Source organism: Zonotrichia leucophrys, chromosome 27 (genome assembly GCF_028769735.1).
Source record: "Zonotrichia leucophrys gambelii isolate GWCS_2022_RI chromosome 27, RI_Zleu_2.0, whole genome shotgun sequence".
Taxonomy (NCBI): Eukaryota; Metazoa; Chordata; class Aves; order Passeriformes; family Passerellidae; genus Zonotrichia; species Zonotrichia leucophrys.
Window position 1 is genome coordinate 4,545,923 of NC_088196.1, and position 26,862 is coordinate 4,572,784.

A 26,862-nucleotide genomic window follows, 5' to 3' on the forward strand; every position below is an offset into this window, starting at 1 on the left:
CACAGACCAGTTGCCATTAGGTGTCATTGAGTTTGCTTGAGCTGAAAGCTGCAATTTGGAGAATAGTGGCTGGGTCCTGAGTTTAGGGTTTTTTGAATCTTACCAAAGCAGAGTTGTTCAAGAAGTGAAAATAATATGAATCCCATAGATTATTCCCAAATGTTTTAACTGTTAAATAACTGGAGACAACATGCTTTTCTTGAAGCTTCCTGGTGTAATCTGTTAATACCCAACCCTTACAGGGTTTGGGTTCAGTCTACCTGGAGGAGAAAAAAAGGGAAAAAAGAGGGAAGAAGGCTGTAAATGATCCAAAATCTGCTTTTTGTGATGAACTGCCCAACTTTAAAGTGTTGTGGCTGCTTTCACAGATGTAACCTAGATGGCTCCTGAGGTGTGTTTTGCTTTGGATCCTTCAGTAGCAGCAGCCCAGCACCTCTGGCTGCCCATCCGGACAGATCCCAGGGAATTTAAGGAGTTATTTTGCCTCAGCAAGCTGCAGTGCTTGCTTTCAGCTGATCTGTTGGGAAACAGTCACATTTTTGTGCTAATACTTTGGCTTTTTGAATATTTATAGCTTTCTGCCAGCGAATAAATATGTACATAAGCAAACCAGCCCTGATGGTTTTGAAACTGTCAGTGTTGGGCCTGTGAGGATCAATGTAAAACCTTTTTTCCTATATCTGAGCAGGTGGGGGGCAGATTTCTCACTGATGGAGTGACTCTGGCAGAGGAGTTTCCTCTTCTAGCATATTATTTTTTGACAACAGGGGCACTGATGCTCTTGAATCCCAGCATGGTTTGGGTTGGGTGGCCCCTTAAAGATCATCCAGTCTCACCCTCTGACATGGGCAGGGACACCTTCTAGGACAGGTTGCTCCAAGCTCCATTCAGCCTGTTTTTGTCATAAAATTGTAGCTGGAGGAGAGGGGAAAGAAAGAGGAAATGGTCAGTATTTCTACTTCTTTTTTTTCCTACAGTGTTTTGAGGTGCTGTTAATTTTGTTTCACCTCTTTATGGAGGCAGCCCCCTCAGTATCCATTTTACCATTATTGTTAGCTGTAACGACAGAAGAAGGGATGATTACATTTTTAGGAGGCTGCTCTGTTCTTTTATAAGCCTGGCTCCCATGTCCCAGTGCCTGCGGATGAAAGTCCTTGAATTTCAGCGATGCTATGGAGAGCTGCCCATAAGTGAAAATATGCAGTGCTCTGAAAGCCACACCGTGACTTGTGCTCCCTTGCCAGTTGCTGTGACTTCCTCACCCTCCCCAGGGTTGCAGAACAAGAACTTCTTTATTCTTATCTAGCGTGACTGCTGTTCCCCTGGTGAAATTGGCTTCGGTCGTCAGCATTCCCCCTGTCCCATCTGCTCTGTTCTCCAGGGCAGCACAGCTGCCCTTGGACCCTGAAGAAAGGAGATCAACTTGTGCATAACCTCCTGTACCACGGTAGATTTTCCACCTCATTAAGCAGAATTTTTTGACGTTTTATGTCACTAATTATTTAACTCCAAATCGCTTGAAAAATAATTACCTTGAGTCCAAACACGACCATTTTTGGCCAGCTGCCAGCTTGAAAGCGCAGCCCTGGTTGTACCAAGCTGGCTTCAGATTCCTCCAGTGCCCTGGAACTTACTGCAGGCTCCAAAATCCTTGTGTTTGCACTGAGACTGTAGCAGCCTTCCTCCCTGACTCCTGTGCCTGCTGGTTTTGTTTCTCAGAGTGAAATCCCCACTGGCTCTTCCATATGTTCCCATGGGGAACCCCATCCCTGTGGGGAAGCCCTGTCCCACCACATATGGGCAGCACTTGGAGCAGGTCCCTGCTGCTCTCTCCATCCTGGCTGCTGCCTGGGGTGGCATTCCTCAGCTCCCTGCACTATTCCCATCTATCCTGGGCATCTGTCTTGCCTGGCAAGAGGAGCTGAGGTGTTATGTGCAGTTACCTGCGCGTCTGTCACCTGTATCTGCCCCCTGCAGGAACTTCAGTGCTGTTTCCCCACCTACATTTTACAGATGAAATTACAGCTCCTGATCTGTGTAACTTCAGGGCATTGCGAGGACAGGGTGGGTGATTTTATTTTATTTGAGTGTGGTAAGATTTTCATAAATATATTTATGTTTTAGAGAAAGAACAAATTTTAAATTGATCTCATCCACATGGACAGTAGTCCTTCTCCAATCATTGAAGATACACAATTAGCAACAGCCCCAGACATTGGTTCTGTTAGAAATTAGCCCCCAAAAGAATCAGAGAATAACAGGCTGGGTTGGACTGGAAGGGACCATTCTACCCAAGGGCAGGGAACCTTCCCCTAGACCAGCTTTAAGCCCTGTTCAGTCTGACTTATTTTAAAAGCTGGCAACAGTAAATTATTCTATTTCTGTAGCAGTTATTACATCCTAACAGAACTTTTGAAGTCTTATTCAGGTATGTAATGGTAGGTTTTCAGGATTGTTGTCAGCGTCATAAATGCAAAGACCATAATTTAGTCGGATTTGCTTTTAATAAATTTGTCCTGGGAGTATGCTAATAGATCAGATCAGGTAAGGGCAAGGTCTTTGTGCTTTCTTGTCTCTTTCTGGTGATCTCTCACTTAACAGTGGTCAGAGGTGACAGTAAGTTGTCATTTGCCTTACTTAACATTTGGTTCATTTTAATGCTTGTTGTGTTTTGACCTGGCAAAGCTGCCTTGGAAGAAGGAAAGGTGTTTGTCAAAATCCTCTTCTACAGACTCTTCTCCCCAAGAAAATGATGAAAAATACTGTTATATATCTATATATATATATTTCTGAAAGTCTCATGCAACTTTCTTTGTGCCCCTGTTGGTTGGCCAGTGTTGGCCTTACCACAAAGGGAGCATGGTTTTCAAAATTCTTGTCAGGTTTCTATCACCTGATAGAAATAAATGACGTGAAAAATCAGAGGAAGGAATGTGAGAGGTTTTGAAAGAGAGTTACTGGAATTAAATAGATTATTTGGGTGGTTGTGATGCAACATGCTGGTGGAGGTTAGGATTTTTATTTTTTTTCCTTTCTCTCGTGAAATTTTGTCCCATTTGTTGCTAAGAGACAATAACTACGGATACTTCAGAGAACAAAAGATGTGGCTGGGAAGAGGAGGAGGAGGGAGAAGGATGCAGCTGGCTACTCTTTACCTGAGGGGTTTTCTCTTTAAAAGAGCAGAGATGCTGTGAGAATTGGGCAGTGGGCGCTGGGCTCGGCTCTTGGCATGGAGGAGGGATGTCAAGACAACTTTTGTGAAAAATCCTTTCCTTAGGATTTTTCCTCCTGAAAAGCTGAGAGCCTCAAGAACAAAATGTAAACAATGATTATCTGCTGCTGTGGGATGCAACAGGTGCATCTGTGATTGGTCTCATAGAGTTATTTCTAATTAATGGCCAATCACAGTCAGCGGGCTTGGACTCTCTGTCCGAGACAGAAGCTTTTGTTATCATTCCTTTCTATTCTTAGCCAGCCTTCTGATGAAACCTTTTCTTCTATTCTTTTAGTCTAGTTTTAATGTAATATATATCATAAAATAATAAATCAAGCCTTCTGAAACATGGAGTCAGATCCTCACCTGTTCCCTCATCCAGGAGCCCTGTGAGCACGGTCACAGAGGGGCAGCCGAGCCGGCCTGCGCTCGCTGCCGGGAGGATTCACTGCTTTTATCCTCTCAGTTCTTCTCCTCCCATGGGTGAGCTTTTGCTTGTCAGAGCAGCTGCTGAACTGGGATGTGACTGGAAAGGACCTTCACCATCTCTTGGGATGCCTCGGAGGAAAACCACGTCCCCTTTGTGAAGGGCGCATCTCCCCGCCTGAGGTGGATGCTACGGAGGAACCCGGCTGCTGCTCCCTCAGGCTTTTTCACTGCACTCAAACCCAGCACCCTGTGTCCATCTGACACCTGCTAAGGCTGTGGAGTTGTCTGGTTTTATTTTGGTTTTATTTTGTTTATTTTATTTTGTTTGCCACCCGTGGGGGTGTGCCTGCCGCTGCCTGCCCGCCATTGCCATTGCTTTCCCTCAGAGGGGAACCTCCTGCTTCTGTCCTGGCGTCCTTGATTTGTTAAAGAGCTCAGGAACATTTTTGGGGATTGAAGTGTAATCCTGCTTCCAGGAGATATTCCAGATGCCCAGGCTTGTATTTATGATAATTGGCCATGGATGGATGGATGGATGTTCATTAATGAGTGCCCTCTCATTTCCCCCATTCTTTTTTCTTTGCTCCACAAGGGCCCCCCTGAGCCTCCTTTTCTCCAGGCTGAGCCCTTTCCATCTCCCTCAGCTGCTCCTGGGGCTCCAGACCCTTCCCAGCTCTGTTCCCTTCCCTGCTCCAGCCCCTCAATGTCTTCCCCAAAACTGACCCCAGGATTGGAGGTGCAGCAGTACAAAAATTGACATTTTTAGAGATGCATATAGGGCCGCCTTCATCCCTTAGTAGTTAAATTTTTTTTAAATCTCCTCTTGATGTAAACAAGACTAATGAAAAAATCTTCCATTAATTCTGAGATTAGGGGGATATGCAGAAATGGTCAAGGATATTTTCCAAATACAGCTCAAGTGTATCCAGAATAATTTAAAGCAGATGTACATAATAATGGGACAGATTCAGGTCACATGGAGGTAGGGAAGTTGTTAGATAAAACTCTGCAGTTATGTAATTGAAGATCAGGGTCCTAAATGGTATCATTTATTTCTGCCCTTTCATAAGTGCTTGCTTTTACATATAGCTATTTTTTTTTCATTGCTAATTCAAGAATTTTTGACTTCCTAAAGGTAAATCAGTCTCATAGGCAAATTTGGGGATGGGTGCCTCTAAGGGAACTGTTACCCAGTTCTTGTTAGCCACTCACTGAAATAGATTTCAGCTGGTTTGAAAGTAAAAGTATGGCAATTAAACTAAAAATATTCTATGGACTGCAGATGCATTGTTAATGTGTCCCAGGGGCACTACCCTCCACCATTTATCTAGAATTAGATGAGGGTGGCTATCAAACCAGTCACAGCATTACCAAATAAATCATGAAGAAATTTCATTTGCTTGTAAGCAATTGCAGCTGAAATACGTGGCAGCTTTCATATAGGAATTGAAAGGAGGTAACAGAAACACTATTTGAAAATGACAATGTACAAAAAACATTGGGCATTTTGAATGTTATGGTTTCTTGAGAAAAGCAAACCTAGTGACTCTGCCATAAAATGATATATTTGGTTTTCAAGGAATACTCTGAACACTTATGAGCACTTATGAACTCAATCCTGCTGCATGTGATGCCTACAGAGGTGTTAAGAGTTGACCCCTGCAGAAATCCAAAGGGTATTTCTAGATAATCTGAGAGAGCTTCCAAGCTCTGTAAAATTGCTCCTAAACGGCCTAAATCAGGTAAATTCCAGGGTGAATTGCAGAGATCTGCTGACGTATTTAAAGTGGGTTGAATTTTTTGAAGGGAGGATCAGAGGTATTAAATTGCTTGACAAGCTCAGGTTGTATTTCTGATTTGCATTTTTGCAGTTCAGTCAAAGAAAAAGTCATTAACTAAAAAAGAGGCAGAAGTAGATGGAAAGTATGGGGGTGTTCACTGCTGGGATCTGCTAAAATTGTTCAGAATAAAGAGAAAAAGGTATCGGTGTGAGCCTCGGGTATCTCCACTTGTTGCAGCAGACCTCTCGTTAGGGGTAGAAATGAGCCAAGACACAAACTCTCATTGGAGTTTAAGTTAAAGTACAATGTGGTTGCAGCACCAACTGGATAACACACAGGAGAAGGGTGGAAAAACCAGTTATGCCCTTTCACTGAACTTAGGAAGAGAGTATTAGGTCTTAATGTCAGCCCTGAAAGGCAACATACAGATTTTTTCCATAATTCCCATTCACTTCAGAGCTGTTCTGTCTGTTCTTTGACATTCAGTTAAACGATTACACTTATTTTTTAAGACTTCAGGAGGGGATAATCCAGTACAATGGCGCTTTGCTTAAATTCAAAGTTATCTGTACTTTGAAAGCCAGGTTGTAATAAAATAATTGATAGTTTTGTATATGAAATCTGGAGGTCTCACAGCTCCACTGCTGTGGTTCAGCTGGTGACACCTTGTACCATGAGCCAGCATCTTGCAGGGAAGGAGCATGGAGAGACAAGGCAAGGCAGAAGAACTTAAGGGGAAGGAGGTCAGAGTTAAATCAGATATGAGGAAGAAATGAGGACAAGTTGGATGGAGCTTGGAGCAGCCTGGGATGGGAATGAATGGGCTTTAAGGTCCTTCCCATGCCAAACCTTTCCATGATTCTGTGAATTACAACCACAAATATGTTTGGATTGAAGGGATCTTGAAGATGTTGTGGTTCCAACGCCCTGCTGTTATCAAAGCACATAATTATTATCCTCTATATCTTCAATGTACCTGTACAATGACTTGAGGCAAGGTTGTAGTTTTCTGTATTTTACAGGTGAAATCCAGATTCATGCCCCTTGGAGATGTTTAAAGGGTAGTTTGAAAGGAGGTGGGGGTTAAGGACAAGGTTAAACTCGAGCTCCAATGAGCGAATTTTGGTTGGGAGTTGTTCCCAGCACTGAGCCAAAGGAAACTGGCAGTGCCCAGTGCCCTGCAGCTGCCTCACCTGGGCACTCCTGAATCCTCCCAGGTGGGCAATACAGGGGTAGATCCAGCTGTTCCTTTCTGCCCCAGATGTGTAAGTCAGCATAATTGGAATATTTTTGATATCATGGTAGTAAAGACAGAATATGAATGCACAATAAGCTGTGGAGCCATATCCAGGGAATGGCTTTTACCAAAAAATCTTCCTTTAAAAATGTAGTATACCTTTTAAAAAAAGAAATAACTTTGGAAATAAAAGTCTCTCTAGTTTTCATTTTACATAAATGTCTGTGTTCTGGCTTGGGCTCCTAGAGCCAGTGAATGCCCACAGATTGACTGTGGGTGGTCAGCAGTTCCTCAAATTGGGCCATCCGTTTAAATTTGTCTCTCTTAAATCTATGGGATTCACGTCAGCGTCGGTTCAGGCAGTACAATGGGGATTCAGTAACTCAGCTTACGTGGACTTTCTGTATCATCCATTTTCATAACAGTGAAGCCACGGTGAAGGGACAGCTCCAGATGCTCAGCTCCCAGAGCTGGTGGTGCCTGGAATGCAGTCGTGGTTGCATGGGAGATGCTCCTGGGTTTTTAATTTGCACTAGTGCAGATGAGACATCCAAAAATTGCTGTAAACTTCTGTGAGCTGTGCTCCGTGAGATTAAATGTGAATTTCTGGAAGCAGCTGGCTTAAATTTCCTGAGGTTTTGTACATGTCCCAGGTTCCGTGATTTGTGGGTTTCAGTTACAGTTATCAAAAAGCAATATTTTATTTAAAGTAGCATCCTTTTACTGTTGCAGGCTGAGTGCTGGAGGAGCCCAAACCAGGACAAAGCTAGGAAATGGAGATGGGCTCTTTTCCAGATTCTGCATTATCAGATGAATAATTAACTGTAGACTAATTGCAAATCCTAATTAGTCTCCTATAACTGCACTAAGCACAGTATTACTTCAGTGTAAAGTGGTAAGAACTTGACCTTCAGGCTTTAACCCTGCTGTTGGCGTGAGCAGGAAGGAACTTGACTTTCAGAACCCAAATTATATGTGTGATACTACAACTCAAAAACCTCCACAGGTTTTTGTTCCTCCTTTTTTGTTATAAAATTAAAAGGACACAGAAATGCCAGTATACACGCCGGGCCTTTTCCCAGTGTGCTTTGCTTGCTAGAAACTCATCTGTGCTGCTTTCCCTGCAGGTGGTGGGAAAAAAAATAGAAAAAATCAATAGGAATGTTGGTTTTGGCCTGCTTTGCTGACTTGATGGGGAATTTGTGGCATGGCCCATAGGGGGAGTGCAGAAAGTGAGTTGTATTTGGAGAGATTGATTTCTGTATGACCATGAGTGTGCTGGGGACAGCAAGTGATAGTGGAAGTTGCACTTCCACAAATATATTTTCTGTCCTGGTCTTCCCTATTAACTACTCAGCACAGGTTGGTTGTTCTGCAGCTCGTGGAGCACCTTCTGAGTGTCTTCTTGTCTTCTCTGTGAGTAACTTCTCTGCGAGAAACTGAGGGAAGAGAGCAAACCAATGCTGGAAAATCTTGTTCGCTGGTAGCTCTGGTGCTTCTGCTACAGGGACAAGAAACCTAGGTGTGCTTCCATGGGAGGTGCTGAAAAAATAATGAGCAGTGAGAGGAGAAGCAACAGTTAACATTGGAGAAAACTTATATCTATGGTACCTGACCTAAAATTAATGACCAGCACGGAATGGTAAAACAGACTGGAATAACGTGAATAACCTGAAAACCCGGATGCTGAGGGTACACAACAGGGATGGGTGTTGTGTTGGTAAAAACAATGAGCAAAAAAGTGAGCAATTCCTGCCTGAATCTGGTTTTCTTGTGTTTAGGTGACACTGAGCAAGAGCTGGGACCCCCTCCATCCGTAGATGAGGCAGCGAACACACTCATGACTCGCCTGGGCTTCCTCCTCGGAGAGAAAGTCACGGAGGTTCAGCCAGGGCCCCAGTACAGCATGGAGGTGCAGGACGAGAACCAGGTATGATCCCCAATGGCATGGGTTGGGATGGCTGTGGCGTTTGGGAGAGGCTGGTTATTGCCTAATTCCATGGCAACCAGGTGTGACAGTGAAATGATGGTGCAGAGGTAAAGGTTGTGTCTCCTCGCCTCACGGTGAGTCATCCTCGCAGAACAGCAGGCCGTGGTTCAGGGATCAGCCATGTGAGACAGCTTCTGTTGTTTTTCTGTTTCTGCAAATGTAGGAGTGGGCAGTGTTTCTAATCAGATTATAGTGACCAAAATAATCTGTACTTGCCTGGCATCTTCTCGGTGATATTTCAGAAGCACTTCAGTAGTGTTACATAAAGACTCAGTCTCTGCAGAAGGGAGAGGGAAATAGTAATAGCCTGATTTTACAGATAGTCATGGTTCTTGCTCATATTTGCCCAACAAGGTGATTTCATGCTTGAAAACAGATAAAGAAGGCAAATCATAAAATCTTTATTGTGACAGAGCTTGTTATACCCCTGGCTGGCTGGAAAGCTTTGGGCTGTGATACAGGTTTTGTAGAAACTGCCTGAGCCTGAGTTTCTCCCTCCTTTTCCTCAGGTACCAACAATTAGCAGTTTTGCTGAGAGTGAAAATAGGAGGCCTTTCCTCCCCCACCCCTTCTTGCATTTAAATTGACAGATGGCTAATCCAGTATGTAACAGAAGAGCACAAAACTCATCAACCACTTCCAATTCTCTGTTCTTTTAATTGCCGTTGGGTGACTCTGCATGAGTCACTCAGATGTTTAACATAAATGTAATCCAGAGAAGCTGAATTCCTTAAAAAGAGAGTCAGTGAGAAGTGGCCTGTCGTCAGCACAGCACAGATGCAGACCTGTTGGAGCAAGGCCAGAGGAGGCCACGGGGTTGGTCCAAGTGCTGGAGCCAGGCTGGGAGGGCTGGGAATGCTCAGACTGGAGAGCAAAAGGCTCCAGGGAGACTTTGGAGCCCCCTCCAGTGCCTAAAGGGGCTTCAGGAGAGCTGGACCAAGGCCTGGAGGGACATGAATGGCTCCAGAGGGCAGGATTAGATGGGATATTGAAAAGGAATTCCTCTGCATGAGGGCGGGCAGCCCTGGCACTGGGTGCCCAGAGAAGCTGTGGCTGCCCCTGGATCCCTGGCAGTGCCCCAGGTTGGCTTGACTGACTGACACAAGATATTTTTGATCTCCTGCATGAGCTAGCTTGATTGAGAGCCAAGAAATGGGATTTCGTAAAGTTTTTGCCTTTAACACATATGTTACACTTTTAAGACTTCCCATTCAATTTCTTAAAGCAAGATGTGGATTTAAAATGGACTGTTCTATGCATTGGGCTAGAAAATGTCCTTTTAACAGGCGCCTATTTCAACTGAATACTTCAAAGCCAAGCAGAGCTTTCTACTATAAATGGTTTCTTTTGTTGTTACCTTTTGACAGAAATTAAAATCCAATCTTTTTTTTCTAAAGCCAAAGATGTCTTTGGAGAATAAATAAAAGAAAAAATCTAAAGAGAAATAGCAGACTTGTCCTCTAAACTAGATTGGTATCTTGGGCTGTGTGCTAATTTTTGCATGAAAAAGTTTTTCCAGGGCCTTTGAATGCTGTTCATGTTCAGGAGAAGATAAAGAGAGGCTGGTTCCTCAATTACCAAGTTAATTTTTCCCTTCCTTTGTAAGTGTCTCCTGATGTCAGCCCTTGCCTTGAATCCTGGAATACCCAAGGTTGGAGTTGCCCTGGTGAGGTCAGCCAGAAGCAGGGCTGGATTCAGGGAGGGACTGTGGCTCTCAGGGCTCATCCAAGCAGGGTTTGAAAACCTCCACTGATGGAGATCAGTGGGCTCTCCTGACAGCCCCTTTTGGGGCTCACCAACTTTAGGTGTGAAAAATCTTCTGTCTGGTAGAAAATGTCCTGGATGGAAGCTGCGAGTGCTGCTCCTTGGCCTTTCCCTTTGCAGTGCTGAGAGCAGCGTGGTTGTGTCTTCTCTCCAGGCCCTGCAGGTGGTGGAAGGGTGCAGCTGTCTGTCCTTGGATCCCGTGTCCCTTTGTCCTTTCTGAACCTTCTCCATCAGCCCCTGCACCTCAGCCCCAGCCATCTCACACTTTTGGGGCTTTCCTCTGGCTCTGCCATCTCCCACTGGCTGTCTCAGCAAACAAACCCTGTCCAAGCTAAATTGCACCAAATTTGGTAAAACCTCTCCAAATCTCCATCCCACACTGAATTTCTTCCACTACCTTACTTCCAATCATGTTGAAAATCACGCAATGGGATTCGGAAATCTGTTTATGGGATTTGCATTAATTAAATTAATTCTTCTGTTAGCCACTGATTGATTAAAATCTGATTGAGACTTTCACCGGTAGTTTGCACTTGAATCTAAAAATCAGAACAATTTGTTGGGTTTTAATGTGTTAATTTACATGAGCTCAGCAAAGAAAACGTTCTTTGTACCAAAAGCTGCTGCTTGTTATTCCAGCCATGCTTTGCCTTCTCAGGCGAGACAATAATTATTTGCCATCTCACCAGTGCTTAAGCTGAAAGGAAGATAAGGAATGGGAGTATTTGTACTAAAACTGCCCAGTCTGTACATCTCTACAATGCCTTTCCCCCCAGTTGCCTTATTTTGAATATATCCAAGGATATATTCTTTCTGTGCTCTTAATCGTGATTTCCTTAATGGGAGATCCCAAGTGCTGAGGATTAAATCCTTTTTCTCCTACTTTTTGGGAAATTCTTTCTAACTGTGTTGTCTGCCAGAGCAGCACAAAGGACACTGAGGTGCTGGCAGAACAGAGTAATTTTTCAAAGTTCAGTGAAAATGTGACAGATGAAACAGCAGCAATAATAATACAGAATGTTCTGTCAATGGAAATTTATATTTAAAACTCACACAGAGGAACATTTTTCTATATCAATACAAAAATAAAACATGTCAATCAATGCCAAGTGATATACTGTGTTATTTCATAATTTCCAGTGGCAAGGAGCTTGTTCTTCAGGAGCTGCATTGATAACACAGCAAATAAAGGAACTTTTATCACTTCTGGCATTTCATGAAACAATAGTTTTATAAGCTGGAGGGAAGATAAGTGTACCATCCTTGCACTGAATTTTAATTTACTTTAAAGTGCAATGATTCCTATGTTTTAAAGTTAGTGGATGTTATTTTGTACTGAGATAAGTTTCAGTGGGGATTTGTTTAAAATGACAGTTAAAGACATAGAAAAACTCCACCATAAAGAATTTATCATAATAATATTTATAATATTTAAAGTTTCAAATATGGAATAAGGAGGAGGAAAAAAAATCAGAGGTCAAGCCTGCTATGCAGTTTGCAGGTATGATGCTTTCTGTGCCATGTTTTCCATATTATTGAGGGTTTGTTTAAATTTTATCTGGTGGGGAAAGCACGCCTGGGCAGGGAAGGGCCATCTGGTATCTAGATGAAGGATCTCTGTTGTTTTCATGGAATGGAGGAAGCATTTATGGAGCAAAATAAAAACTGCAGCCCCACAAGGGTTCTGAGCAGATGGAAGTGGCCCAGAGGTCTTTGTGGGATTTCCTGGATATGGTGACTGTAACTGTAAGTAAAGGTGAGATCACACTGTGTTTCCCTCTCCAGAGCTCTCCACTTGAACAGAAGCACCAAATTTACCTTTCTGTCATGGTTTTTGCTTATTTGTGCTTTTTTTCTTTTAAGCTTTCAGTTCAGTGCTAACAAAACAACCAAAACTCCTGATGGAGTAGGGAATCAGGCTTTTGATAAATACTGCTATTTATGTTTCCTGTGGCTCCTATTGAGCACGGAGGCTGGGATCTCTGAAGCGTGAAGGAGAAAACGAGCCCAGTGTCTGCCACAGGTGGGGGGCGGCCTAGCGGATGTTTTCATTCCAAACTCTACGGCACTTTTTAACCTGACCAGACAGAGCAAATCCTCCAGTGTGAGCTGCAGAAAGCCTTTCCCCCTGGCAGTGCCTGTGGTGAGTGATGTGCTCCTGCTCTCCCCCGTTTTTGCAGAGCTCGGCGGTGACGCAGCGCATCAGCCCCTGCTCCACCCTGACGAGCAGCACGGCCTCGCCGCCCGCCAGCAGCCCCTGCTCCACGCTGCCACCCGTCAGCGCCACCGTCACAGCCAAGGACTGCACCTACGGCGCTGTCACCAGCCCCACGTCCACGCTGGAGAGCAGAGACAGCGGCATCATCGGTGAGTGTCGGACCACGCTCTTCCTCCTCGCTGCTGCTGGCTGGTCTGACAAGGCTTGGTTTGTAGTCAATGCCAGGATGGTTTGGGTTGGAAGGAATCATAAAGATCATCCAGTTCCACCCCCTGCCATGGGCAGGGACACCTTGCACTGTCCCAGGTGAAGCCCTGCCCAGCCTGGCCTTGGGCACTGCCAGGGATGCAGGGGCAGCCCCAGCTGCTCTGGGCACCTGTGCCAGGCCTGCCCTCACAGGGAACAGTTCTTAATTCCCAATATCCCATCCAGCCCCGCCCTCTGGCAGTGGGAAGCCATTCCCCCTTGTCCTCTCTCTCCAGGCCCTTGTCCCAAATCCCTTTCCATCTCTCTTGGACCCCTTTAGACACAGAAGGGGCTCTAAGGTCTCCCTGGAGCCTTCTCTTCTCCACCCCTGCTCTCCCAGCCCGGCTCCAGAGCAGAGGGATTCCAGGCAGGTCATCAACTCAGTGATGCTCTGCACTCACCCTGTTTCATGTCCCTTGGGGACCCCAGAGCTGGATGCAGTGCTCTATTTATATAATATTATTTATCTGTGTTTGCTAATTAGGGAAACGGTTTTGCATTATTCAGGTTTGTACTGCAGTGACCAAGGTGATCTGTACCCCTCCATCTTCCATTTCTCATGGGCAGAACTGCACAGTAGTTGGTGAAAATTGGGATGTATGAGGTTGATAACTTTGGATCAATTAATTAGCTTTTGGAAATTGTTTAAATGGTGGAAGAAGAAGACTTGGGCAGGAGCTGAACTAAATTATTACAAATTTCAGTGAATTTCTGTAAGTGCTGAAGCAGATTTTTCATTTGAGTGATCTGTGGGTTGCAGGTGTAAAGGATCTGGAGAAAATATACACAGATTAATTTTGTTCAGTAACAGTACAGGCACAATGGGAAAACATTAATGTTTATATGATATCAAACAGGATGATTGTCACTTGGGTGTCTTTGCCACATGTTCTAGATTGAGTATTTCCCCAGCTTAAGAAGATTTTATTTTGCTAACAATTTATGTAGGGTTAAAAAAGAAAAAAAAAGAAAGGCAGGTTGGTAATTTAGGGAGGTTAGTTGCACTAGTGGTTAACATTTTGCTTGGCTGATCAGGGAATCTGGGCTTAGTTCAGCTCCTGGATGCCACAGCAACCCTTGCAGCACTTCTGCCTGCGTGATCTTAAAATGCAAATGGGTGAGCTATTCTGAGCTGTGTGCCGAAGTAGGTTAATGAATCCTGGCAAAGTCACTGCAGGATCCCACCCCCTCACTTCCCTGCTCACATATCCCACCATCAGAGCTGCACCTTCTCCCACATCCAGCCCCAACGCCGGGCTGGGCTGGGGGGTCACACCGAGTACAAGTGGGTGTTTGATCCCTGCTGGCTCCTGCCTCTGCCCAAGCTGTCACTTGGCTCTAAAAGCTGAGAAAAGGTTGAAAGGATTAAAAAAAAAAAAAAAAAAATTACAAGGTCCAGATCTTCAAATTCAGATATTTGTAAAAGAAAAGCCATGGGGAATGGGGGAGAAGGTAAGACAAGAGCAGAGGTGGGAGCAAGTCAGCCCTTTCTCCTGGATGCCATGGAATTCTTTCCATATAAAACAGAATGGCTGGTGAAAATCCTGACCTGACTGTAACCTCTGAATAGCTTCCAGGATTTTTTGGCTCTCACTATGTAAAAGCAGCCAACTGTTAATGTTCAGAAATCTGCTACTGAAAAGAAAACTGGTCAAAGAATCATGTGCTGCTCTGAGGGAACTTTGCACCTCACGGCCCCTCCAGTGTGAGCTTGGAAACTTTGCTGCTGGAATGCAGCAGAACGCAGGAAAATTTCCACCAGTCTTAGCAATCCTTTGAAATAAACAGCAAACTTTTCTTGCCAGCTTATCCCAGTGATGCCCAAGCAGCACTTTGTATCATTAGCAGCAATCTCCTGGGGAATGGCTGTTTTCCATGTGGCATCTCCCTGTAGGAGTGTGTTCAGGTTGAAATGGGGCCGCTCCTGTTCCCTGTGGTGATCTGCACTCTGTTCCCTGCTGAAGTGTCGGGGGATCCTGCTGTGCAGGGACACAGGTATGAGGGGAAAGCAGCTTCAAAGGAAAAGCAGTGAGCAGTGGAAATCTTCTGGCCCTGCTGCTGTGGTAAAGTGCACAGGTCTGGTGGTGTATGGATGAGATGTCTTCCCTCAGATTTTGTGGATTTATTTGATGGAAAATAACATAGAAAGGAGCCCCATTCCCTCCTTGGATTCCCTGGCCTGTAGCTTCTTCCAGTTTTTTTTTGCTATTTTTTTTCCTTTTATTCCTAAGCTTTCATCAAGATGCTGCCTTCTACAGATGTATGTGTTTCTGGGTTAAAAATAAGTTTGTTAATAAATTTGTCTAAGTGCCTGCTAAGCAAAATAGATGCTGCTATGCAGAATAGATGCTGCTGACAATGAAACAAGATGGATTTGTTTCCAACTTCATCTGCTTTGAGAAGGGAACAAAGCTCAAAAGGCACATCAAGATAAATTTAACTCAGGTTAAATATTTTTGTGATCTTACAGTTAAAGCATTTGAATTCTGACATTCTCATCAGTATTATGAAATGCTCTGTTAATAATGAATAACATTTCTGAGAATTACAGATCTCTTTTTGAATCTCTGTGGCTTCTAGTTGGGCTCATTCCCCAAAGAGAGTTGGGGAATGATCATTAAGGCTGCTACCTCTGTAGAGCTGGGACCTTTTTAACAGATTTCTTCCATGTTTACAATAGTGGAGTGTGCTTTATGATATTAATTACCTTGTTTCTGCAAGTAATAAACTGCAGTTTCTAAACAGAAGCTTTGCTGAGCTGTTCTGTCTCAGTGTTTGCTGCGAGCTGGGCCCAGGCGGTTGGGAGGGTCTTGTTCTGTTTTACCCAAACCTTGCATTTCTAGCCTGAGAAGCAGCCAGGACAGAGCCCTGCAAGGCAGCCATCCCATTTGTCATCCCATTCTTTATCCCATTCCTCATCCTGCGTGTCAGCTGGTGCAGCAGGGAGTTCAGATCTAGCACAGAATGGATTTGGGGTCAGGTGATGCTACCGTCGAGGTATTTTTCATTTCATTTTAAGACCTTTTGCGTGCTCACCATGATTTATAACACCCCCAGGCCTGACACAGAAGTGGCTTTACCTGTTTAATGTCTGTCTATTTGTGGGATTGTTTATGTGAATTAAGCCAGTGATCTTAATTTTCTTTTTCTCCCATTTGAGACCACTCTTGGTAGACAAGTTAAACATCCAGCAAGTGCTGTGGATTTTGGCCTCAAGCCTTGAGCAGGACACACCTTGGGGTTTGGGGATTGGTTTTTTTTTGGTGTGGAAATGCCATAAACTCACTGCCTGGTGGTGTCCAGCATAGAATAATGTTGTGAAGGTGCACCAAGGTTGCACAGACAGTGTGTGACTGCACGAGGCTGCTGCCTGCCCTTGGGAATGGTTTGGACTTCCACTTTCTGCCTGCCAAGTTTTTCTCTTTGGCAGCTGGAGTGGTCTGGGGTGATGTGGCTATATTTAGGTGTATCCTTCTGTGGCTGAGTTTATGGAGGCTTATGTAGATTAGGGTAAAAAATTTATTTCACTCCTTGCCAACTTGTACGTGTTAGCTGGGACATCTCTAATGGAATGAGGCAAGAGGTGCTGAAGTGAAATGAGGTTAATTCAGGCTGGGTTTGGAGCTCGTTGCAGTGCAGCATGTGAAAGCTCATTGCTTTGCTGCAGTTATTTCTTTAAATCAACAGACTCCCTGTTTTTACTTGAGGCACTATAAATCTTTACATATAATTAATGATACAGCTGTTGGTCATTGTCACGTGGGACCTACAGAAACTGCTTCTCCCACAGTTACAGCTGGAAGGTGAATGTAAAGGTTGATGTTTTCCAGGCATGGTCTTTGCCTCAAGGAAAATTGGATGGGATGGCAAAAATTCCCTTGTGTGTTTGACTAGAGACACATTCAGTTGAAAGCCTCCCAGGGCATAGGCCAGCTTGCAACTAAATGAGAAATAATATTTGTGGCCTGTAAGTGCACAAAACTGTCTTGAGACGTGTAGTGCTGAGGTGCTGTCTTGAGGGTACTGCTGCTGCTTCAGTACAGCTCTGTTATTTCCCCAAAGAAATTAAAATATTTCACCCATGTCTTTTGCAAAAAGTTTTAATCAGAATTTTTGTTTCCAAGGGAAACAAGCCATGTCGGGAGAGGAAAATTTGACAAAGGAAACACAGGAGTAAATCTTGAGTGCTCAAAGCAGGGTGGGATTGTGAAGTGACTCCAGCACTTGTGGAGTGTATTCCCTCCTGGCACCACAGTCCATGTGCCTGCAAAGCTGCGTGAGGCTGGTGCAGGTGGTGCTGGTGCTGTGGGTGGGTTGGGGTCATGGGGACAGAGATCCAGCAAATCCCAGGAAAAAGCTGCAGGCAGGATTGCAGGCAGGCACCACGCTGCCTGCGCACTCACCCAAGGGGCTTTCCATGGGATATCATTCATTGTGTGTTCTCCAGCAGTCAGATGATCTGGATGCCTCAAATTCTGTCTGTGCTCACATTAAATAGCGTGAGACTGCACCAGTGGAGACTGGAGACACAGCCATGTATCTATAAATACACAGATCTATATGCACACACGTCTATATTTCTGTCCCTGTGGTATTTTTTGGGTGCTATAGAGAACCTCAGCTGTTTGTGCATGTCAGGTTTCTGTTGTGCTGTGTGTGACTCACACTCTGCCCCATCCTTCTCCATCCTTGCAGTGCCTTGCTTGCTCCCAGCTCGCCAGCACTCACTGTGGTCAGCATGATCCAATGGAGCAGGGCCCAGGCATGGCAAAGTTCTGATTTTTTTTTCACCAGAGTTGTGCTGTTTTGTCTGGATTTAGCAATTGAAGAGCCTCAAGTGTTCTTCCATAGCCTCTGGTGCCCCTGTGGCACCCCCAGCGTGTCCCACCTGTCCCTTGGAGACTGGGGTTGAAGGATCTGCCTCTCTGCAGATGGCTTAAGGCAAAAATTCCTGCTCTTTGATAGATTTGAGTTTATCAGTTGATCTCTTCCCAGTTTAGAGCATGCTGTCAGTTCAAAGGTTGCATTTTTTTTAAGCTTTTGATTAATGAGCTGTCCTTGTGTTTAAAAATCATAGAATTACAGAGTGGTTTGTGTTGGAAGGGACCTTTAAGGACCAGCTAATTCCAGTCCCCTTGCACTGTCCCCAGGTATCCACATGTTTTTTGAATGTTTCCAGGGATAGTTATTCCATCACTGGCCTGGATGGCCTGTTCCTTTCAGTGAAGAAATTTTCCCTAATGTCCAACCTTCACCTTCCTTGGTGCAACTTGAGGCTGTTTCCTCTCATGCTGTCAGAATGGAATGGAATGGAAAAGAAGGGAATGGGATGGAATGGAACGGAACAGAACAGAATAGAGTAGAATAGAATAGAATATTTCAGCATGAAGTGACCTACAATGACCACCTGATCCAACTCCCTGACCCAAATCTTTGTACTTTCACTGTATTTATCTGCCAATCTGTCATTCGCAACTTTTCTGAATATCACTCCACATCTTAGTAGCTGCAGGTAAAGTAAATTTTCTGAAATTATCTTTGTGAAATATGCTTTCTCCAGTTGTCACTGTGAAAGTGCAGTGTCTGAGCAGCTCTGGGGGTCACACCATGGGAGATGTGCTCAGCGTGTCAGTTCATGCTGCTGACTCACAGCTAACCTGATGCTTTTGCTTTTTAACTGAAGTTAAAATTATTTTGGTTTGAAATAGCTCCTAGAAGAGATGAAATCCATAGAGCCATCACTTCAGCATGTGTAGCAGCACTTAGATCATCCAGGGCTGTTCAGCAGGTAAATTAATCCACAGGGAACAGTCCTAAATATCTGCTTCAATGATGAGTTTGCACATAAAACAGCTTTAGTGTAAACTAGAGAAAATTATGTTTAGAATGAACACAAATTGTTGATTAGAAAAAGGGGCACCAGGACTTAATAGGTCTTTTTTCTTTTTTGTCGTTTCACTTAAAGAAAACTTATTTTGACACATGGTTATTTTGTTTTTCCTCAGTTTGATCTGTTGGAAGATGACTGATGTCAGCTGCTGATTTGTTTCCAGAAAGACTAATTAGACACATACTGAGATAGATTTTTTAAATTAACAGATTCTAATGGATCCTAATGGATCAATGGGGATTTTTTTCTGTGAATAGAAAACATGGCATGCCTTGCCCTGTAAACACAGTCTTTGAAATGGAGTTTTTTAATAGAGAATCATTTCAAAGATATTTCTCAGACAGTTTGAGGGAGCAAGAGAAATGTGTGAATAGCTGTTTTCTGTTTTTATCTGATTTTCTTATCCTAAATCATAAATATGTTTACCTGACAGCAAGTCTTATGTATAAATACCAACAAATAAATACCAGTTCTTAGCAGTTTCATGTGTTGGTTTTAAATTTCAAAATATGTTGCAAGCAAATAAATTTTGGAACATTTGATGGGATGCAAAGATAGCGAGCCAAAGTAATCCATGGGAGCTGGTTGTTCAGGCAGGTCAGTGGAGGCTTCTCAGTGTCAGACCTTGCAAACTTCTGTAAATATTCCCTGGAAAAGGAAACGTAGAAACTGTGATGCTAATTAAAAGACGTGAGGAGCCATGGTAATGTTTACTCCTGAATAATTTCTGTTCTTTCTGGAATGGCGTATTTGAATACAATGCAGCGCAGAATTTTTAATACTCTTTGTAATTACAAATGGCTTTTAACAGTGTGAGCCAAAACATTAGAGCTTAAATGTTCTTTTAGAAGTCGTAAGCAGAAACAGTATCATTAAAGTAAAATCCATAATCTCTGATTTATGTGGATATGGAAAATTTGATGAAGATCATTTTTGGCTCTTGCATGGCTCAGCTCAGCATTGAGCAGCGTGCGTTCAAGCCATTCTTTCTTTGTTACTTATTTTGTTTATCACTTCTTCCTTCAAGCTACGTTGACAAGTTACTCTGAGAATGTGGAACGCACTAAATACGGAGGGGAAAGCAGTAAGGAACTTGGATCTGGGGGAAACCTGAAGCAGTGGCAATCCCAGAAATCCAGCATGGACTCCTGCCTGTACCGCGTGGATGAGAACATGTCAGCCTCCACCTACAGCCTCAACAAAATCCCCGAGAGGAACCTGGAGACCGTCCTGTCCCAGTCAGTGCAGTCAATTCCTCTGTACCTTATGCCACGGCCAAATTCAGTAGCAGGTAAGAAATTCATGTTTGTGCCTTTGGGTCAGAGCCAGACACAGCACACAGATGGCACAGCCCTTCTTGTGTTCCCTTATCCAAAAAGAAATCTCCTTCCTGGAGTCATCGTACTTAAGAATGACAAAAGTGGGGTTTTTGTTTGATTTATTGGTTCTAAATGAAAAATTCCTCTGTGAAAAACTGTTTCTGATAGTGTTTAATGGTTATTTCAGCAGTTTATTATCCCTTTCTTACAAAATTTTACAACAAGATTACAGGAGAATATGTTTAAAAAGAAAAAGCCAGATTTTTTACTGTCATTACAATGCAAATGTCTTGGGTTTAAGGTGCCATGACATCATAGCCATTTCTACTATTTCAAAGGGTTCATTGCAAGTAAAATAACCTGTTTCATGTTCTCTGAAGAGCTTAAGAGCTCTGGAGTTAAGAGAATGGTGATACTTTCTGTCTACAGAAGATCTGCTCTGGGTCCCAGTGCTCCCATTGGACTGTGCCCCAAACATCTCACACCTCACAGCACTTGATGTTTGCTAGTGACTGATATCTTTTGGCATAAAATCAACATTAATTTCATTTAAATTCATGTTTGTTCTTTGAAACATTTCTAAATGATGTTGTGCCATACCTTATTGATGTCTTTTACCAGCCTGCTGAATGTTCCCCTGAAGCTGGTAACAGCAGGGCAGAAAAAAGAGATGGGATTAGAAATATTAAAGCTTTGCTGCAAAGCTGCTTGTCTGGAATTACTCCCTGTTCCTTTATTGCCCCATATTTTTTTCTTGCTGGGTAATTTCTCTGGAATAAAATGTGTTGTCTGTGTAGACATGTGGAGAAATCCACACTTTGGATTCTGAGTCCAGAAAACCCAGAGACAATTCTGAGAGATGCCCCAAAGAGCCTGGGATATTGTCTGTTAAATCAGCATCCCTTGGTGAACCAGGCTGCATTGCATAACTGGATTAGCTTTCCTTTTTAATCCAGCTTTGGCTGGTCACAGACCTAAAAGCAATGCAGAAATTAGATTTATAGATGGTGAAATATAAACCCAGAGCATGGAGGTGCAGCACAGACTGAAAATCTGAGATTTCAGACTGAAGGGAGGGGATAGAAAAACTCAAAATCTCTGCTTCCATAGCCTGCTTGCTTTAGATGAATTCCTTATAAATGACACGGTGTAAACATCTTCCAAAGCAAACAGAGTAGGCTGAGCACCATAAATTTAAATACATGTGTGTTCATTTAATTGTCTTGGAAGTTGTTGACTTGCTTGGTGCACTTAGAGGCAAATCCTGTTTCAAGAGGAAACTATCCAGTAAAGTTCAGGAACAACTTTTCCTTCTTGATGTTTATTTTTTGGTAGAGATTTTGCTGCCTTGAAGTACTGTGTCAGCTAACACAGTTCATATCCCAGCTTAAATCATGGAAGTAAATATGATGAGAATTCAATATTTGGCTTAACATTTTATCATCAAATGATCACATAATAGCTCCTATATGCTCATGGCACCAGAAAATTATGGGGTTTAGGTAGTGGATTTATATGGGTGGTTTTCACCAAAGAGTTTAACCTCATTATCTTAACCTCATTATCTTTGTGCCTGAGTGATGAGAAAGGGAAACCAAGTGTAGTTTCAGAGTTGATTTAAGTCTGTCTGCAAATGTGACATTGCTCAAAGAGTTAATGCTGAGCTGCCAATGTCCTTGCTGCAGTGACACACGTTGGGTAACCACTTGATAAACCAGATTAGTTGACTAATCCAACTGAAAATTAACCCACCAGGAAATAGATATAATAATTTTGAGCCTCAAGGTCATCAGTGTGGAGACAGTGTAGCTTGGAATCGGGCAAAACGTGCCTTTCTTTGCGGTATTCCATGATATTCCACATTTTAAGGTAATCATGAATTCACAGCTTTGCTAAAACAGGTTCTTCTTCTCTTTTGTTTTTCAAATATAATTGAGTTTGTATACGTTCTGTTTTTTGGAAGCAAAGCATAGCAGCACTTGCACCTTTTTTTTTCCTCTTTTTTTTTCTTTTTTAGTCGTGTTTTTTTTTTTTTTTTAACATTCTGCCCAAAAATCTTCCAAAACAGCACAAAAATACCCATTTTTATAGCAGCCTACAAAGTACACTCACTGAATGTATTGTGTCACTGAGCAGTTTACAACTGGGTGCAGTTCTTACAACACATTCTTCCCTGTGAGGGGAGTCAGGCCTTGGCACAGGGTGCCCAGAGCAGCTGTGGCTGCCTCTGGATCCCTGGAAGAGTCCAGGGCTGGGTTGCAGAGGGCTTGGAGCACCCTGGAATAGTGGAAGGTGTCTTTTTTTATTTGGGAGCACCAACAGGACACATGAGAAAAAGCATGAGAACATGAAGCATGAGAAAAAGTCACCAAAACACTTTACTTCTTCCTAGGGGAAATGATACTCGGTTCACATCAGCTCTGTTGTCTCACAGTTCTTACATCTCCACGTATTTTTATTAAAAACGGAACAAATACCGTAACCAGAGCATGAGATCCAAGGGCCAGGCGTGATGTCCTCCTTTGCTTTCTCGTGGCAGCCACCAGCTCAGCCCACCTGGAGGATCTGGCTTACCTGGACGAGCAGAGGCACACTCCCCTGCGCACGTCGCTGCGGATGCCGCGCCAGAGCGTGGCCAGCGCCCGGGCACAGCAGGACCTCAGAGGTAGGAGCACAATGAGGCCCTCAGGGCTTCCCATCCTTGGGGTGTCTGTGTGGGGAACTCCGTCCGTGTCACTGTGAAAAACAGAATTTCAGAATGGTTTGGGTTGAAAAGGACCTTAAAGTTCATCCAGTGCCACTTTCCACTGTCCCAGGGTGCTCCAAGTCCGGTCCAACCTGGCCTTGGGCACTTCCAGGGATGCAGGAGCAGCCACAGCTTCTCTAGGAACCTCTGCCAGGGCCTGCCCACCCTCACAGGGAGCAATTCCTTCCTAATAGCTCATCCAACCCTGCCCTCTGTCCTGTCCCTTCAGGCCCTTGTCCAAAGTCCCTCTCCTGCTCTCTTGGAGCATCTTTGGGCACTGAAAGGCTGCAATAAGCTCATCCCCTTCTCCAGGATGGATACCCCCAGCTCTCAGCTGGTCTCCTTGGGCTTAATAATTTGATATGTAATTAAAAATAAGAAATTTTATGGACTACGACTGTTTTGTCTTATTTTTCAATCAAGGCCAGGGATTGCAGTTCCCCCTTGCATTCTGCAGTGTGCCAGTGGGGAAGGAGCCCAGTGCAGTGATGAGGCCACCAGCTCAGCCACTGCTTGTAGGGTTGCTCACAATGCCTGTATTCAGGCAGCTCTTTGAGTTCTAAAAAGCTTTTTGAAGAGGAAATTTTTGTGGTTTTTTGTGGCAAATTCCCCAAACAAGACGTTAGCAATGAGAAGAGGAGCCAGGGCTGACATTTTGGTGTTTTGCTTATTATTCCCAATCAGCTCTAGCTCAATTTGCTCCATCTCCTTGGGATTTCAGCCCATCCTTCAACTTACATCCCTCTTTTAATCTGAGCTCAGTCTTCCACCACGTGCTGAAGCTGTCAGTGTGACAGTCCTGAGTCTGCAGCAGATCACCAGGCTAATGCTTCAGCCCCATCATTTTTTGTTGCACAGATGAGTAAGTGGCCAAGAAAGCTCATTTGGGATATTTTCAGGTTGTTTCTGTGCCATGAGACTGCTTTATTCTCTCCTGTGCATAGAACAGGGTTTCTTTTGGCCATACCTGAAACTTTCCTGTTCTCTAGGGGTTTTTTCTGAGCCCACCATCTTAGGGTGAGGACCTGGGGAGCTGGAAGGCACAGGTTGGGTTTTCACCCAACATGCTCAACCTGGTACAGCCTGGCAGGACTTTGTACCAAACACACGAGCCCCCCAAAGACAGAGTTTGTGAGCTTTGGATGGCAGTGTGCATTGAAATCCTCCAGGCTGCTGAGGCAGTTCTGGAAGTGCATTAGCAGGCAGTAAGTGAAGGAAGCAAAGTTTGACAGACCAAATTTCCATATGTTCAGAGGCAGGAGCTTGCCAAGGCTGTGTAATTTGCAGTGATTGCATCCAAAACATTCAACTTTATTGTAGGAACAGAATCAAATTGTTTTCCAGACACACTTTAGAAACCCTTGTTGCACTGCATATTTTCCTTCTGCGTTTTGGGTTTTTTTCCCCCTTTTTTGTGACAGTTGCATGAGAATAGCAGCAGTGTTTCAATTTTTTTGTTTATTATCCTATCTGAGGTTCTGTGCTGTTTTTAAAAAGAGAGGGAGAAGAAGATGTGAAAAAGCAAACCATCACTATTTGGAAACACTTTCATGTCATTGCATATGCAAGGGGGGTGCTCTTCCCTGAAATGCTGCATTTTGCAGCTATTGCTGTGAAATTGCATCAATCTGGGCTGTTACAAACTGCAGCTCTTTGTTCCAGCTGGAAATCCTAAACTTGTGTTTAATTTTAATATCCCTAGTCTTGGCACTGGGCTGAAATAGTGAAGACATTTGTGGCCCTGTGCTGGGGGACACGTTACAGCCCACTGTCTGTTCCCAGGGTTCCAAAATCCCAGAGAGAGAGACTAAATGGGAGATTGTCTCTGCTATTTTTTGTTCAATCAATTATTTTAAGCAGGGGAGCAATAGAGGAGTCCCAGCACTGAGTGTGATAAGGATTCTTCCCAGTGATAGCTTTTTAATAGGATGGGGAAGGCAATTTTTGCTTTCCCTGTTTTCATCCCTGGGGATTTGAGGCTTTTCAGGTTGCTGTAACCCAAGGCACAAGCTGAGGGCTGTGATGTACCAGGGGTTTTCTTCTCCAGAAAGCAAATGTCAGCAGACCTATATTAAAAATTATTATTATATTAAGAATACTAAACTATACTAGAGAATGTTAAAGAATACAGAAAGGATACTGATAGAAGGTTAAAAGATAATAATAAAAAACTTGTGACTCTTTCCAGATCCTCAACACAGCTTGGCTGTGATTGGCTAATAAATAAAAACAATTCACATGAATCCAGTAAAACAACCACCTGTTGGATAAACAATCTTCAAACCACATTCTAAAGCAGCACAACAGAGGAGAAGCAGATGAGATAATATTGTTTTCCTTTCTCTCTGAGGCTTCTCAGCTTCCCAGGAGAGAAATCCTGGCAAAGGGATTTTTCCAGAAAATATGACAGGCTGTCTTGGTTTGGAAAGACAGGAGTCTGCTAAGGAAGGCAGAAGCCTCTCCTGAAATGGAGAATGTAAACCCTCCCCACCCCTCCAAATTGCTATAAATTTTAAATTAGGGGTTCTCAGGCAAAAAGATGGGAGCAGGAAATAACAGTTCTTTAATAGGGAAATTTAATAGGGGAATGCTCGGCTCCTCCCTCTGGATTATATCTGGGTAGCAATGCTCGGCTCCTCCCTCTGGGTTATATCTGGGCAGCAATGTTTGGCTCCTCCCTCTGGATTATATCTGGGTAGCAATGCTTGGCTCCTCCCTCTGGGTTATATCCGGGTAGGAATGCTTGGCTCCTCCCTCTGGATTATATCTGGGTAGGAATGCTTGGCTCCTCCCTCTGGGTTATATCTGGGTAGCAATGCTTGGCTCCTCCCTCTGGATTATATCTGGGTAGGAATGCTTGGCTCCTCCCTCTGGGTTATATCTGGGTAGCAATGCTTGGCTCCTCCCTCTGGGTTATATCCGGGTAGGAATGCTTGGCTCCTCCCCCTGGATTATATCCGGGTAGGAATGCTCGGCTCCTCCCTCTGGGTTATATCTGGGTAGCAATGCTTGGCTCCTCCCTCTGGGTTATATCTGGGTAGCAATGCTCGGCTCCTCCCTCTGGGTTATATCTGGGTAGGAATGCTCGGCTCCTCCCTCTGGGTTATATCTGGGTAGGAATGCTTGGCTCCTCCTGGGTAGCAATGCTTGGCTCCTCCCTCTGGATTATATCTGGGTAGGAATGCTCGGCTCCTCCTTCTGGGCGGAGCATCTCACAATGGAATATTATCATTCTATCAGTCATGCAGTGACATTCAATAGCTGTTATCAGCAGTGTCCCCTCCTGAGGGAGGTGTGAATGTGGTCACTTAAAGAGAGAGATAAAGCAAACAGCCCGCTTGACCAATCTGCCATACAGATGGTAATGGAAACAGCTTGCATTGCAATCTTCAGCACAGGTGTGAACGTGGATGTTCTTCCCTTGTCTCCCTTTCCAGTGCGCTTCGCGCCCTACAGACCCCCCGACATCTCGCTGAAGCCGCTGCTGTTCGAGGTGCCCAGCATCACCACGGAGTCGGTGTTCGTGGGCCGGGACTGGGTGTTCCACGAGATCGACGCGCAGCTGCAGAGCTCCAACGCCAGCGTCAACCGCGGCGTGGTCATCGTCGGCAACATCGGCTTCGGCAAAACCGCCATCATCTCCAGGCTGGTGGCGCTCAGCTGCCACGGCACCAGGATGAGGCAGATTGCTTCAGATAGCCCCCACGCCTCTCCAAAACGTAAGGACGGTGTGGTCTCAAAAACTCAGAGTTTTTATGGCAGCTTTTAGAGTGGGCTTGGCTGAAATAATCCCGTTTCTCTTCAGGCCCAAGGAATCAGTTTAGTCTTTGTTGTCAGGCAAAGGAAGGACCTTTGAGAGTGTGTCATAGAAGCCCTGAATGGTTTGGGTTGGAAAGGACTTTAAAGATTATCTCATTTCAACCCTGTGCTACCCCTTCCACTATTCCAGGTTGCTCCAAGCCTCATCCAACCTTGGATACTTCCAGAGATGGGGCAGCCACAGCTTCCCTGGGCAACCTGTGCCAGGG

At 44.1% G+C, this 26,862-nt stretch overlaps 1 protein-coding gene across 12 annotated transcripts in view; it reads left to right on the forward strand.

Moving 5' to 3' along the window:
* The window catches only part of TANC2 (tetratricopeptide repeat, ankyrin repeat and coiled-coil containing 2), a 148,889-nt gene that overhangs the window by 69,975 nt on the left and 52,052 nt on the right, over window positions 1–26,862 (forward strand). For all 12 annotated transcript variants that reach the window (XM_064733703.1, XM_064733709.1, XM_064733708.1 and 9 more), the window contains 5 exons: window positions 8,443–8,591; window positions 12,596–12,782; window positions 19,797–20,060; window positions 22,628–22,753; window positions 26,272–26,553. In XM_064733703.1, the coding sequence (XP_064589773.1) occupies window positions 8,443–8,591; window positions 12,596–12,782; window positions 19,797–20,060; window positions 22,628–22,753; window positions 26,272–26,553 (1,008 nt within the window). The remainder of the gene's footprint in view (window positions 1–8,442; window positions 8,592–12,595; window positions 12,783–19,796; window positions 20,061–22,627; window positions 22,754–26,271; window positions 26,554–26,862) is intronic.